At 39.2% G+C, this 16,918-nt stretch overlaps 1 protein-coding gene across 1 annotated transcript in view; it reads right to left on the reverse strand.

The window, feature by feature from the left end:
• Positions 1-16,918, reverse strand: part of LOC124261987 (DNA-binding protein RFX6-like) — an 84,074-nt gene that overhangs the window by 32,714 nt on the left and 34,442 nt on the right. Inside the window, 5 exon segments of the mRNA XM_046696368.1 lie at positions 6,797-6,824; positions 12,923-13,000; positions 13,744-13,793; positions 13,795-13,806; positions 15,926-16,049. Of these exon segments, the coding sequence (XP_046552324.1) occupies positions 6,797-6,824; positions 12,923-13,000; positions 13,744-13,793; positions 13,795-13,806; positions 15,926-16,049 (292 nt within the window).

The raw sequence follows: 16,918 nt of genomic DNA on the forward strand, positions 1-16,918 counted from the left end.
TTGAGTGGCTTGTGTATTCAGAGGAGATTACAATCTGTAAAATCATATCATCGTAATTATTTTTATTTTATGTTATCAGTAAATAACATAAATGCATTTGTTCTGTTACGCTTGAGATGAGATTGTTTCATAGTACAATAAATAACTTTGAATTTACTAGTATTCAAATAACATATATCATAACTATCATTATTGTTGTCGATATATTTAAGACTCAATACTCAAAGTAAAGATTTAAATTTACACCAAGTCCTTTAAAATCTTTTTAAAAATAAAATAAATTGCTCTCATGCGAAATGCATACTTAATGTCAGTCATAGCTTTACAGTGTACCGTTGTGTGTTTACTCTAGTGATGTCCGAAAAAGAAAATTATTAAATTGAATAATTCTACCAGGAAAATAAATATTGATGTTAGTAGTTATGAAATAGTTATTAAGCATTACAATTAATAAATAACCTTTAAAAAATACATTGACAGTAAATGTCCCTGACATCCTTTACGACTATTAAATTATTGGATACATAAGTACAGTATTTAATACTTACGAATCGCAATGCGTGTCTCGTGTAGCTAGTGAAACAGTGGTCTAGTTTTAATCATTTCGTGCACTAGGCACACAGATAAAGGAAATTGTGGTTCATTTTGCTTCATAAATATTTTATTTATATTATCTAGTTCAAACTATGAAAAGTACAACTACAGAAAAATATGCTTTACGACACTCAAATATTTCGTAACAATCTTGCGAGAAATTATTCCCAAACATTTTCAACGCGAAATAATCTTGCAGAATAGTTTGTACATACAGATCTGATTATTAGTTTTGTTGTTGTTTAAGTTGTTGCTGATGTTGTTGTTGTTATAAAACAACGGGAATTAATTCATGAAATGATTTCATTAGCGGGACATAGTCGCAGGAGGTCAGACGTTCTCCTACTGCACAGCTTTACAACGCTCGTACCTTCCCATCTCGCAGCCGTCAAATCACGTTCCTGGGTTGTCGGCGACGCCACCGTTAGTTATCACAGAAGAAAGTGATGCTGAATGACAAATGACCCCCTCCCCGAAATTGATCCCTGCTCCTTGCAGCCTCAGTTTAAAGTAACTGCTTATCTTGTCTCCACTCCAGCACAATCGGCCCCAGTACAACACTAATTAAGCCTGGAGTTTAGGGAGGATTAAAAGGATTTCACTACTTTGTTAGACAAATCTGCTGCTTGGTTAAACAGCTATACCTTCTTGTATCGGACTAGTTGACGAGGAGTGGTAGAGAAAGGTTTCGGCTATACAAGATTAAGATGTCTGGCAAAGCTTAAATATCATTCTGTCGTCAATATACGAGACGAAAATCGCTAAAAATGTGTATATGGGATTACAGTTATCAGTTACACATGGACCAATATACTGACGAACAAAAGAAAGTATACACTGACGTTTTGGGATAATCTTAAAAAAAACGTAAATATTTTGAAAAGTATTTTGATTGTGACTTACAAGTCACAGACATTGTTCTCGTGTTGTCAACTTGCCCCCGTACCCACAACTTCTTCCCTTCTCTGGATGTACAAACGCAAACGTCCATGCGTCGGTTAAAAGAAAACGTGTCATGATTTTAAACTTGACGTGAATAGGTAGGAAATATATGAATATACAGTTCCCGAGTACATGTATTACATATGAAGTCATCTACACAACGACGGGTCGTTTAGCTCGTACCCGTGATGGGGCCACATGGAGATGGCAGATGGATAAAATAACTGTGAATCAAAATTTTGGATGCCTAACCTAACAGTTTGTATTGACATTTTATCAATACACCCAAGGCGGAGGTTAATCATGAATCACTACTGACAACGATAAAAAAACCCACATAATCCTTAGAATTATGGACGTGAAAATACTCGGCTCTCTGTGTTCTGAAAGTATAGAATTGGAAACAGAGAGGGTATCAGGGTATAAAAAAACCCCATAAAACATCATTTTCTTGTATTTTCAAAATAACAACGTTGCCAAGTTCACCATCTTTATTTTTATCGCTAGTCAAAATCACCTTTGTAAATTCTAATTTACATGCAGAAAGTGAAGTTTTAAGATAAAGTTTTGACGTTTACAACACTAGTATTAAAACCGAATTGTTCTTCCGAACAAAACCACTTTTAAACATTATTGACCGCCCCTAAATAACTCGACCAAACAGCATGATAAGAACCATTTTAAAAACCTTCCATGGCTTGACAGGATCTGTTTTAAGATCTCGCGGTCACTATCATCCCGATGTAGAAAATGGCGGAACTAAAGGGATGACGTCATCGTAAGCTCTTCCGAACAGCACCACATATCTATCACTTTATCAGGGAGTATTACAACGATAGCCGTTGAGTCTGATCCCTAAACCCGGGTAGTTCTTCCACACGAGTTATCAGGTAATGGTTTAAAACACTAACCACCCAGGTATCATGGGTCTCAAGCATGTCACCACAAAGTTGACTTTAACTTTCAAAACATTAAATGTTCTAATCTCGAGATTTGTCGCGAGATTTAGCGTTACTTTAGATCCTAATCCGTGTAATGTACATCAGAGGAGGATGCGGACATCCCTATCAGTAAGTGTGACCTCCGACCTTTGGAGCTGAGCTGTTAAATAACAGCTACATTTGTATTCAGGGATGGTGTAGATTTTAAACTCTGAAGACCGAGAATAATCAGTGGAACGATACCTGCTTGTTATTAAGAATATAATCAATTATCAGATTCGTTAAAAAAGTCAAAATTGTAACGTGTGACTGGTAGGGGTTAAATGTCAGTTACAACCATTTTAATTTTTTTTAAACTTTTGTTTCTCCGCTATTTTAATGTAGATCAGTTCAACAGAAAATGAAGAACTGTTTTACAATATATCCCCAAGGCAGGGTCTCAGTTCACGAAGGACACTACTTACAACGTCTGTGAGTATCAATATGATTTAATAGAATCAGAGTATACATGCATGAACACTGGAGCCTGTGTTTCAATTCCAACAAACGAATGTATGTCCGCTCAGTTTGTCTATAGTAACAGGTTGTGTGGTTTGGCTACAATTAATAGATTTCAATAACATTGCCAGTGGCCACTGAACCACTTGCCGACTATCTAGAGATGATTCAGAGATACATAAATTTAGATGGTCCTGCTATGTTGTGGACTATAGACACGATTCGAGTCTATAGCTTGATGTATGTTGATGTACTTAAATGTCTAAAATGATCAGAAGAAACCCCCAGAGTATATTGAAAACGTATGAAAAATGTGTGGTTCGTATTCTTACGAACGACAGCTTCTCGTCGTATGTTGTATATACGTCATATCAACATTAATTTTTATTTCGAATAAACACTTGTTTCAGATAAACGCCGTTGAACATAAACGTTCGGTTTAGCTCATTCGAACTGACTGATTAGTGGAATTTGGCACAGCTAAAGAACATAATTCTGCCCAGCGAAATACAGTTCTATGGACCATACGGCCACACATGATCATATTGTGTATCCGATCTGAATTCTATCTTTCTAACGATTTAAACACGTGGGGATTCTAGGTCAGAAGAGCCGTTTTTAACAATATTCCATCAATATCACAGCACACTAGAAATGGGCTTCACACATTGTACCCATGTGAGGAATCGAACCCAGGTCTCCGGCGTGACGAGCGATCGCTTTGACAACTAGGCTACCCTACCATCCCCAAGGTTAGGAAAGGTCAGCTCCTGTTACAAGAGCCAACAAACTGCGGGTTGGGTGGTCAGGCTTTCTCACTAAAATGACCACAGTTCGCTTTGCATGGACTTCATAGTTAATAGAGCAGCGATGATGTATTGCCGAATGCTAAAATATAAAGTGCAATGCCAGATATTAACCAGTCTCAATTATCCCCCAAACCCGATTTCATTGGGATCGAAAGGTAAAACAACAGTGAAAGTGATACGAATGTGACTGATGACACCAGGTGTTCGCGACAAATGTAAATATTTCCAGCCCACTCACACAATTTGCACAAAAAACCGAACCATCTGGCTGAAATGAAGCACAAAACACAGCTGTAAAGTGCTTGTTTACGTTTGGCGCATTTGTCTTACATCATTGTTAGTTGAAGACTGGCATTAGTTTACCATAAACAATCAGATATTGAAAATCACCAAATTCCGTACAACCGGTATCTAATACGGACACAAAAATCAGGTTTAATTTGGGCGGCGGGGTAGCCTAATGGTTAAAGCGTTCGCTCGTCTAGCCGAGGCTCTGGGTTGTACTACGTATACGTGTGAAACCCTTTTCTTGTTAATGCTGGAATAGTATTAATAGCGGCGTAAAACCATACTCATTTATTTACTCACGCGGAATTAGGCAGTAAAGTCCCACCAGACTCGGTGAAATCTTTATTATCTTACTGAAACCCACCGTGAAACACCTCGCACCAGCTACTTACAAGCAGGTATGGTCACACTACAATAATCCATCTGACGGTCACAAAAAACGGACTGTTCAGTTTATAATGGTCTGACATAGCATTTTAAATCATCTCAGGTTATCGTTAAAAACATTCCCCTTGTTAAGTGAAATGTTTGTCACCCCCAGAAAACAAACCTGCCACGGCCCGAGAAATGTGTTTGAGGGGATGATATACAGTTTTACAGCCTCCAGGAAGCGGGGTGGTGTCATTGAGGGGTGCAAGGTAGTAAATCTCACCTGCAATGGTTCATATTCAACTTGACTTATCACCTTGCTTGGTCTATGCTTGCTGTCATGAGGTGCAATGCATTTGGATTTTGTGAGTGAGTGAGTGAGTTTAGTTTTACGCCGCACTCAGCAATATTCCAGCTATATGGCGGTGGTCTGTAAATAATCGAGTCTGGACCAGACAATCCAGTGATCAACAGCATGAGCATCGATCTCCGCAATGTATGTATTTACGATTAAATCCATTTGAATCGCTCGTGTGTTCGTACAAGGGTAATCTGAGTGAAAGTAAGTGAGTATGGTATCGTTCTCAACGATATTGCAGTTACGTCACTGCTGCAATGGGAGGGCTGGGGTAGCCTAGTGGTTAAAGCGTTCGCTCGTCACGCCGATGATCCAGGTTCGATTCCACACATGGGTACAATGTGTGAAGCCCAATTCTGGTGTCCCCCGCCGTGATATTGCTGGAATATTGCTAAAAGCGGAGTAAAACTAAACTCACCCATAGCTGCAATGCCGGTCTTACAGGTTTTAGTAAAATCACCGAACACGACTATGGTGCAGACAAACCAAGTGTAATACTAAGTGCGAATCTGGGATTCGATCTCATCATCGTCGTATCCTGACATGTCTGACTGACGTAACTCCGAACAGCGTAGTTCGTATATATGCTCATGCCAATAATGGTTGTCACCCCCTTCAATTCTTTTAATTGGAGAGGGGGTGGGGTGTGTGTGTGTGTGTGAGGTGTGTGGGGGTTGGGGTGGGGAGGGTGATGACAACCATTATTGGCTTGAGCATATAAGGTTGTGGTCGGGTAGCCTAGCGGTCACATGCACAGTGTCTGTTCGTGAAGTCAATGGACCAACAGGGTTTTCATTTCAAACACAGGTAGAATGTGTGAATCTCTTTTCTTGTGTCCCTCGTCGGAATATTTCGGAAATAGAACTAAAGAAAAATGTACCCGGCGTTGCCACCAACCGACAGAACGTCTTCAACTAAACTGCATGGTAACATCATAGATTAAAAAAGACAATTATTATAAAACCCCTGTTGATATATGAAAATATCCGTGTGGCATTTACCATTTGTCAAATACGCTTTCAATGGATGTAGAAAAAGTCTTCGCATATTTAGGCATGAGTAATTTGTTTTTTGTTCAGCTGATTTTCTTTGGTGAAAATACTGAAGACATTATAAATCGTTGAGGAAAAGAATCACGTTCACAAATATCTTTTGTTTTAGCCAGATATGTGAGACATTCACTAATTCACTCGCAGCTGCATTAAGGTGTAATAGCAATCCGGAGATTCAAGTCCATTCCTTTGTGTATTTTGGAAATCAATTTCTCATCCTCAAAACTTTTATCGTCAGACTGAAGGTCTCCACTTCCGGGTGACATTTTTTAACATGTTTTTTCGAACTGCATACTCATTGCAAAACGGACATGCTACAAGATGTTAAACACCTTTATTGATTTTATACTATTTTAACAGGATCAAAGGAAGTTACACCTCTACAAACATCCTCCGAAACTAATTTGCAAAATGTCTGACAGCTCCGCCTGTCAGCAACTTCCGGTACAGACAGCCTCGGAGCCAAACGCGAGACAATACTAGCATCGTGAAGTCTCGCGGAAGCTGGTCGTCGGATAGCGAGAAGTGGCAGGAATGCTTGCCATGCTTGTCATTTCATGTCTAGCCTATGTTCTTCAGTTTGGAGATAAACCCTTAATCGATGTTTTAGTTTTCCCTAGCCAAAGACGGATAGCAAAAGAATGAGGCTACTTAGTGCGTGGGTTAGAGGCTACAGCAGCGGTCAACATGGCGCTTAAGGGGTAGATAAGTCCTTTGTTCATCACCCTCAATGCTTTCGTCCCCTTATGACGGCCTTTGTCGGACAAAGGGTGGTGATAAAACAGGCTTCAAAAATTACAAAAATGTCGATATTGATTGGTCATCACGACGTTTCATGTCTTCTGATAACAAATATCAAAATATGCAAAGAACGCTGCCCTAACCCCGGAATGCGTAATGACAAAACACATATATATTAAAACAATTAATGTTGTATTGACTCACCTCGTTCTTTAACTTGCATCCAGAGAACCTGGGAAATATAAAAATAACAACTTAATATCATTGTTGTCATCTGCATAACTATTAGCATATTGAGGCGCATATGGCATATATTTAAGGCATACCAAGGCGTGGCAGCTCCGTGGGAATGAAAAACACAAATAGACACCAACAAGATTATGTATCCATATCAAGCGTCTTAATGGAGATATTTCTTGTTTTGATATAGAAGTCTGATTGCTAAGAGCGTGAGCATAAAAACATGCAGATATATGACTGTCGGTTACTAAATGATTTTATGAAAGTATCTTTGCCATTTTAGTTTTCAATGCATAATTGTTTACGAGGTATTAACCTGAACTAATTAACCCACTGTATCATATTTATAGACGCTGCTGATAATAATGCAACTGTTGTTGTTGCCACCGCTGGCATTAGTACTTCTACTACTCCAACCACTACTGCTGCTGCTACTATTACTACTACTACTCCAACCACTACTGCTGCTGCTACTACTGCTGCTACTATACTACTACTACTACTACTACTACTCCAACCACTACTGCTGCTGCTACTACTACTACTACTCCAACTACTACTGCTGTTGCTGTTGCTACTACTACTACTACTCCAACTACTACTGCTGCTAGTGTACTACTACTACTACTACTACTCCAACTACTACTGCTACTACTGCTGCTACTACTACTCCAACTACTACTGCTACTACTACTACTACTACAACTACTACTGATGCTGCTGCTACTACTACTACTACTATTACTACTTACTAATACTACTACTACTACTACTGCGACTGCACCAACTACTACTGCTGTTGCTGCTGCTACTACTACTTCAACTACTACTACTAATACAACTCCTACTAGTGCGACTACTCCAACTACTACTGCTGTTGCCGCTGCTAATACTACTTCTTCTACTGCTACTACCTCTGCTACTGCTAATATTGTTCCTACTCTCACAGCTGCATGTTTCTACTAAATATTACACTTACTACACAATATGTCTTAAATACCACACTCCAACGAGTTGCAGTGTATGAGTGTCACCCTCGAGCAATGGCGATGTTATCAGTAAACATGGCCTGTTTCGAGGACCAGGGGACAACAGTTGTTACTACTTGCCACAGCTCAGTGTGGGGAGTTCACTACTTGCTAGAACTCACAGTGTAGGCAGTATACAGTCAGTATATGCTGACAGTCACAACACGCTTAAACACGCTCGTATGTAGGCACGCAGACATCCATCCCACTCACTCCATGTGGCAATAACACATTGGCATACTATAGCACCCTGTGGTAATAACATATTGGCATACTATGGCACCCTGTGGTAATAACATATTGGCATACCATGGTACCCTGTGGTAATAACATATTGGCATACCATGGCACCCTGTGGTAATAACATATTGGCATACTATGGCACCCTGTGGTAATAACATATTGGCATACTATGGTATGCTGTGGCAATAACATACTGGCATACACATTTGGCATAGTATGGCATGTTGCAATAACATATTGGCATACCATTGGCAACTATACTATGGTATGCTGTGGCATATTGGCCATATGGCACCCTGTGGCAATGTGGCAATACATATTGGCATATTGGCATATTGGCATACATATTGGCATACTATGGCGCCCTGTGGCAATGGTATATTGGCATACCATGGCGCCCCGTGATAATAACATTGAAATGACATCCTATGGACCTGGCATTTTGATATATCACGGCATTCTCTGATAACGACGGTATTCACACTATAGTACCCTGTGTACGAACATATTGATAAATTATGACCATCTTTGGTAATAACATATTGGCATACTATTGCACCCGATGGTTCTGGGATTTCATGGTCCGCACTGGCAATAGCACATTCATACATAATGGCACTGGCATTGAATATCCGGAGAGAGCTAGGGTCTTAAGTTCATCTCAAGATGCTCAGACCCGTGAAGATCCGGGTTAGAATTGGTCTTGAGTAACCCATAACCGATGCTCATGCTGTTGATCACTGGATTGTCTGGTCCAGACTCGATTGTTTACAGACCGCCGATATATAGCTGGAATATTGCTGAGTACAATAAAACTAAACTAACTCACTCACTCAAGATGCTCACTAAATTATGTCTTTGGTGTCTAGTAACCTCTCTTAAAATAGAACTTTGCGAGTGCCAAAGGTCGATGTCGACTGCAAGCTCACTGAATCCCGCTACAGCCAGTGTGCTATAACCTTCTCTTTCAATGACGGAGGTAATAATGGATCACAAATCTGCCTCGACCACCAGAGCAAAAAATAAGGCACCCCACAACGTTATTGCTCAAACAAGAAAGGTATTCAAAGTCATTTTTCTCCGAACCCATGTACAACAAACAGATGAGTCATGTCCCAGGGAACGAAGACACACTTTCATGTTAAAGCACAGGTAAGAAGTTTATCACGCCAAAGCGTTAAGGCGCTCTATTAGCTGAAAACCCCCGCAGGTTTGGTAAATCCCAGTAGAGGGCGCTGCGCTGGACGAACATCATGGCCGCCAGGTGGCCTCGACTCTAATCTCCCATATACAAGAAACAGCATGGAATATATGGGGTTTGGGGGAAACTTATTGACAAGAGATGAATTAATAACCCATAAGAATGATTTGAGCGTGATTTCAGGAACAGTATGTATGAATGAGTTTAAATCGGTTTGTGTGCAGGAGATAAACTGTTATCTCTAGAGCTTATATTTCAAGCCCCTTCATTGTCCCTATATTACAGGGCCAGGTGCACCTGTATCGGGCGGCTGTTGCCTCCCTTTAGGAGAACCAAATATATTTCCCTTTTGCTGATGAAAGCCATGATTCACACCTTCAGGCATTAATGTTTGAACGTGGCATCTGATAGATTTGTTTTGCCCCTTGGTAGCTTCGTCCCACTCGACAATAGATGTTGACAATGTTGCTATTGATTAATATATTGATATATATATTGATATATAATTTATATTATCTATAATCTTCTTGTCCTTCACGTCATGATAATGCCGATTACATTTATTTCAATGAGCGTAAGAAATTTGTCCTTAACAGAGCTCAATGTTCAATTCTGACACATAAGCATGTGTTTGTATAACATGATCAAAGAGTAATAATACCATGTGTTGACGAAAATGTCAGCGTATCCTGCTCTACCTGTCACAAACACATTCAAAGCTCTCACCCTTACAACCGTCATTAAACACTTTTGACATTTTGGTAGAAAGATCATGGTTATATGATATTATTAAATATATATGTTGTAAACTCTCATCTTGATATAGATAATTTCTAACTTTATCACTTTATGATAACTAAATCCACGTCTGTTTCATGCCGTATTACAATATAAATGACTGTAGTTCACCTTCATCGACCATGACTAATCGCCATCTAGCGTTTGACTTTACTTAAGCACTTAACATAATTACTTTCAGAAGCATTTGTTGTTTAGGCACCTGGGGCCCATTTCACATAGAGATCGTACGTAGCGCTAAGGTGATCGTAACTCCCATACTTTAACATAGACTTACGACAGTCATAACGCTACGATCCCTTAAGGAACGGGGCCCTGAACTAGATTTTAAAGAGACCTCATGCCTCATATTGAGGTGTAAACATCAGTGACAAAACACCACCCACGAGGATTCATGACAAAAAACGTCATGTACGTTTTCAACTTCCACTGCTGTATGTTCCCTTGATGTCGAGCACTGATAATCCAGTCGCTATAGCCGTTGGCGTAGATATCTCACAACCGAGCATGGCTTTTCTACGAAGATTTTCAAAGAGGGCCATACGACTCTGGTGAGGAATATTTTCGACACTTGGTATTATCTAGTATTAGTAGGCACATGATTCTAATATGGTCGGAATCGTTAATAGACGCTGTTTTAGGAGACATTTCCAATGATTATGCAAAGTGTCTTCTAGATTTCATTTAAAACGTTGAGAGATTCGGTTTCAGCGTGAATACATGTTGCGAACCAATTCCTGGTGTCCTAATAATTTACGGTCTTGAATGTTGCCAACAGTCTTCAACACCATTCCATCAGTCATCGCTCTAATGATACCAAGCACGTTTATGATTCTGAAGTTAATCTCGTAGGATCTCGTTTCTAAATAGAACCCATTGTTTATGGTAGACGCCAACTTAACGTTATTTTGTCACACTGTCTAATCGACATCGTCGTCATGATAGATCCTGAAGCAACTGACTTGATATAACTCATTTGTGTCAACACTTGTTCAAACACTAATGACAATAAATCGATTCCAAGTTTAATGAGACAAAAGAAGCAATATCCGTGGACCTGTACACCAGATGTCAAAACGTACAGGTTCTAAAAAGGCAGCATTAATCCGCTGCAGATGTTCGTCAACTGAAAAACTAATAAAGCTTGCTCTAATTCCAACTGGACAAACCGTTCTTTATGCTGAGCTTTTGGGCTTGTACCAAGTCCCCCGATACCTTTATAGGGTGATTTGTGAACCATAAACACTTCCAAATATTATATAACCACAAAAAACGACCCAACAAATATTTCCTTTTATGTCTCTAAATGCTCATCTCGCGGAGGTTTTGGCACGTTCCTGTGTTGACACATGGCAATAAAATCTTCACGTGGACTCGAAGCGACCAAGGAGGCAAACAAAAATCACCCAATGATTGGCCTATAACAGTTGTAAATATTTCATACCTTCTGCATGTTAGGTCGGGGATAGTAAAATCTGGAACCTGCACAATTTGAAGGCGTCAATTGCGTAACCCCGGACCAATCTTAAGTGTTTCAAAAGTTTAAAGTCGTGTGAATTTCACTGTAAATTTGTCAGTAATGACGTTCACAATGACAGACAAGGGCTTGAGGGAACGAGTATTTCGCCAGCAATGAACCTCATGTTGATATTTCTTCTCTACCAAATGATTGGTTTGATATACGACAACCACTTAGGATGCATTTGTGAAGTGAGACGGCGGCTAGCGAAGTACTGCAGAGTGCCTGGTGTGCACCTTCAGTTAATCCCCCCGTCTATCCAATGGGACATTCAAGTTGCGAGACACGCAAGGCTCTTTACAGGGTTTAAGACCGGCGACAACAAAGACTTGTTATAAAATGGTGTCGGTTACTTCCTACCAACAATAACACACTCTTCAAGTCTCGGAGTCTCCCAACAACTGTCGATACTTCTCGTTTATTGGATTATCTACTTTTGCTAGTCTCGTAGTGTAGTGATCAGAACTAAAATTATTTATCTGAATCACTGAAATTTGGACATTTGGAGGGATCTAAACTCATGTTTGAATCTGGTCTTTTTTTAATATGTTTATCTGAACTGTATCGGATTTATCTGAACCGCAGTAATTTGGATCTGGCTGGATCTGGCTAGAACTCTCTGTAAATGCTCTGCCGTTTTGTAACGGTTTTTATAGAGGTGGTAGATACATATTTTATTTCAACGCATTGTCAAAGATTTTGTTTTACATCTACTCCAACTATATGACTGCGGCTTGCAAATAATCCAGTCTTGACCACACAAACCAGTGACTGATATCATGAACATATATTGACCAAATCACAGTCTAATCACTTGATACAACTGGTCGCCTCTTAGAACCACCATAGGTTTCAAACAAGAACCCCAAAGGACGTAGATCTGTTCTTGCCTTCTATAGTCGTGTGTAAACGGTTGTAAAATAGCTGATGCTTGTGAAGGGGCCATAGTGACATGAAAACTCTTAAGTTGTCATTTGTAAAATAATTAACTGTAGCTATCACAGTAGATTAGTAATCTGTTATGATGGAAAATCTCATATTATAGTGACCGTAACTGTAATTTAAGGAATATGTGAACTTTTGCTGGAGTGACACAACGCAAACATGCATGATACTCTGTCATATGCGCCACCAGAACAACAGCAAAGTGTTCATACATATATATATCCCTCTGATTTGCAAGGTCAGAGTGTCAGTCTCAGTACAGTAATACTCAGTCTATGTGCGTATATTCTTGTTAAACAAGCTGCTGAATATGGTCAAATGAAATAGAAGCACAGTGGTAAAAAAGGGACACTTACCTGGTCAAACCTTTCCCCGAATACACCGAGTGATAATACTGACTCGTCTCCCGGATCCCAATACCGTAATAGTGGTACCTGCAACAAAGAGAGTGAGTCAGTATGGTTTTACGCCGCTTTTAGCAACATTCCAGCAATATCGCGGCGGGGGACACCAGAAATGGGCTTCACACATTGTACCCATGTGGGGAATCGAACCCGGGTCTTTGGCGTGACGATCGAACGCTTTAACCACAAGGCTACCCCACCGTCCTACCTACAACAGAGAGTGTAGGTAGACCTTTACATCAGCTCAGGGGAATATTGCGAACGTCAAACAATTTTCACTTTCTCATCATTATATGACACAATGTTAAGTTTACCAAGACCTTTATACTTATATATGTTCCTTAGGGGTGCCAGGAACCAGTGGATGATAGTATCAAATCAACAAAGTGAAATGCAATCGTAAGCCATTGTGATCATCTGATCCCCATTTTAGTTTCTGGCTTTCATATGGCAGCTAGGATCTGACACCAGAATCATCCTGCCTCTGTGCTAGCATTGGTCATCATGACCTCAACCTATTAATACACCTGGCCCGGATTTCTCGAAACAAACTTGAGTTTTTACTCAATTTGAAACTGCTGAATTGTTAACTCAACTGCATTTTTTAAACAAAAAAAATCTACACAACTTAAGTAACCTACAAACTCAAATTGTCAAATATTGATTTGAGTTAATTCTGGGAAATGCATTTTCCTGCGTTGTTTTTTTCAAATTTGAGTAAATCAGGGCCGCTGTTCTTCATAATTATTGTTAACTTATCTTTCAACACTTACTTGGAGTGACCTCGTGTTCCGAGACGTCTTGTTGTCAAGTGGGGGAACTTTTTGACGTATTGTCTGCAAGGAAAAGTGTCATGATTAGGGTTTTACATAATTCTGATTAATTAATAAACACACACACGCACTCACTTACTCACTCACTCACTTACTCACTCACTCACGCACGCACGCACACACGTCATCAAGGTATCAAATCGACGTATGACCATTGCATTTTGACGTAATTGACCTTACCTTGATTAAAATTCTAATCTGATTCTGCGTATTGGAAACACCTCCTTAATGACGTTAACATATAACTGTTTAACTGGGAATGTGTCTTAAGGGATCCACCTCTTCATGTTCCTGGAGGGCGGAAGGGGAATTGTGTTACAGACAGGATGTTTATTACGTCACAACTTCAAAAGACCGAAAATTCTTCACTTAAAATTCATTTTTTCAGACATCTATCATATGTCATGTATGCAGTATTTCTTGGGGGCAAAACATGATTTTTTTCAGTTTTGATATGCAAATAACATACCAGGGACATTGCCGATAGTGTTAAGGGTCCAAGAACCAAATATAAGCCATGTCTGGTGGCTGAATGATGTTGAATGATCATATCACCCGTGAACTTTCTACGACACATCACATGAGGTCATTGGTAATATCGAGATTATATGTTATATAATTGAGAAAACCATCAATGATTGTGTTACATACACGGGCGGGATAACTCAATATGTTTGTAATAATTAACCAAGGATTGTTTTCAACATCTGGTTTCGTGTTTTCTGAGGGTAATTATAATTTATTACTCACCATCTAAATAATCGCAGTTATGTCTAAATCCGTCTTAAGGCAGAATAAATGTACTTATTTCCTTGTACTTTTCAAACAATTCAGCAAATTCGACAAACAGTTGACTCTTGTCCTTGTCTGAGTTAAAGTAGTATCAACAGCAACAGGGACGCTGAGTCCCGACGGCTCTCGTGAAATTGTCGTCGATCGTTTTTCACTCAGGAAAACAAGAAGTATACAAATACACTCAGTATTTAAAAGCTAGTTTGCAAAATACGGAAGGAGAACTCAAGCCGAAAATATTTTTGGAGCAAAAATTCTCTTTTGAGACGACGTACCCATTTTAAACAGAAACCAATTGCCATATTTAGCTGGATTTATTTACTTTAGGGGAAACACAAGCTTATCTCCCTTAATTAGACTTTGGAGATCATTCGGCTATCAGACAGTCTATTCGGCAACGTGGATAGGCCCAAAAGTGAATGTTTTACTATTTAAGCATTAGCATTAATTCTGTATAAGTGCGCGGTGGGAAGACACTTGACTGTTTCCGAACCCTTGGCTTTTTTAAACACTTTTAAATTTTAAATGCAAATTACGAGTGGCACCTACCGGTTGGGGTGTGTGGTGTGTGTGTGTGTGTGTGTGTGTGTGTGTGTGTGTGTGTGTGTGTGTGTGTGTGTGTGTGTGTGTGTGTGTGTGTGTGTGTGTGTGTGTGTGTGTGTGTGTGTGTGTGTGTGTGTGTGTGTGTGTGTGTGTGTGTGTGTGTGTGTGTGTGTGTGTGTGTGTGTGTGTGTGACCGAACACCGTGTGTTTCCTTTCACGCACAGATTCCGGCAGATAATTAAGACTAAATATTTCTTGCGTTGACGTCTCAGATCTTTTTCAAATTTACCTCTGGAAGTAATAGTTTGATTGGAGATTTTTTCAAAATGCCCTTTGATGCGAACGTTGGTGATAACGGAAATAACTCCTGTAGACTTTGGTTATAATTGGTTCCTGTAAGTTAAATTAGTCTGTGGGCTTCCAGATATAACACTATAGGTCTGGATTTTAAGCTACGGATGTGAACTGGATAGGGAATTTTAAGAAAAGGTGCTAAATGTCCAGGAATCTCTACTTCCGGACGATAGTAGAACTCCCACACAAAGCGACATTAATCCATGGTAATGATAATTAATCCGGAACTCAATAATCTGCACGATTTCACCATGAATGTTACAGTCTGGATAAGCGAGGTTTCCGCACACATTGAACTCACTGCTTTCGCGGAACATCGTTGCTTATCCGTATGCCAATGCAGTTAACAATAATGGCTATGTTCTGATATGAAAGTGTAGACTCAATTCTGCATCTCTGCAGCGCCGATGTAATGGTTGAAGGATGTAGTTACCTTTCCGAATGTAGCCGCACACGCCGGCTCAAGGTTTTCCTTCCTGCAGAAGTCCAGGTAGTGAGCATAGAGGATGCACCGCGGCAGGCATACACCTTCACACATACAGTAGTTCTCCTCCAACCTGAAACATTTATACAAGATGTGAAACATTCACATTCAATATGAAACATTTACATTCAATATGAAACATTTACATTCAATATGAAACATTAACACACACTATGAAACATTAACACACACTATGAAACATTAACACACAATGTGAAACATAAACATAATATGTGAAACATTAACACACAATTGCAATATGAAACATTAAGACACACTGTGAAACATTAACATACAATGTGTAATAGTAACACACACTAAGAAACATTAACGTACAAACATTAAGATACAGTTTATAACATTTACATACATTATGAAAGATTAACACCCAATATAAAACCTTAACATGTAATTGTAATAATAACACACTATATGAAATATTAACACACAATATGAAACGTTAACATACAAACTTTAACATACACTATCAAACTTTAAAACAAAATATGAAATTGTACATATTATACAAACTTAACGCACTTAAATTGAATGATATCACATATGACGAAATATATTCACACAATGAAATATTATCACACATATTACATGAAACATTGACACAAAATATGAACAAAAGCACACAATAGAGAGACCTAACACACTATGTATAATAATTAGTCACAATATGACATATCAACACGCATTGTGAAACATTTTCATACAAACACTGACATACAATATGAAACATTTTCACATCCATCATACGAAACATTAAAACAGACTATGAATCTTTAACACACAGCGAAGCATGCATGATAAAGATATTTTGATGTGGCACACAGACGGAAGAAACTGTCTGTGTGTCTCTGGAACACTGAATGGATCTCATCAGAACAGTATGACCTAACTGCTACATGCTGCTTATAGTCCTTCTGACATGTA

Source organism: Haliotis rubra, unplaced genomic scaffold (genome assembly GCF_003918875.1).
Source record: "Haliotis rubra isolate DU_JTF1 unplaced genomic scaffold, ASM391887v1 Scf82, whole genome shotgun sequence".
In the NCBI taxonomy this organism is placed as follows: Eukaryota; Metazoa; Mollusca; class Gastropoda; order Lepetellida; family Haliotidae; genus Haliotis; species Haliotis rubra.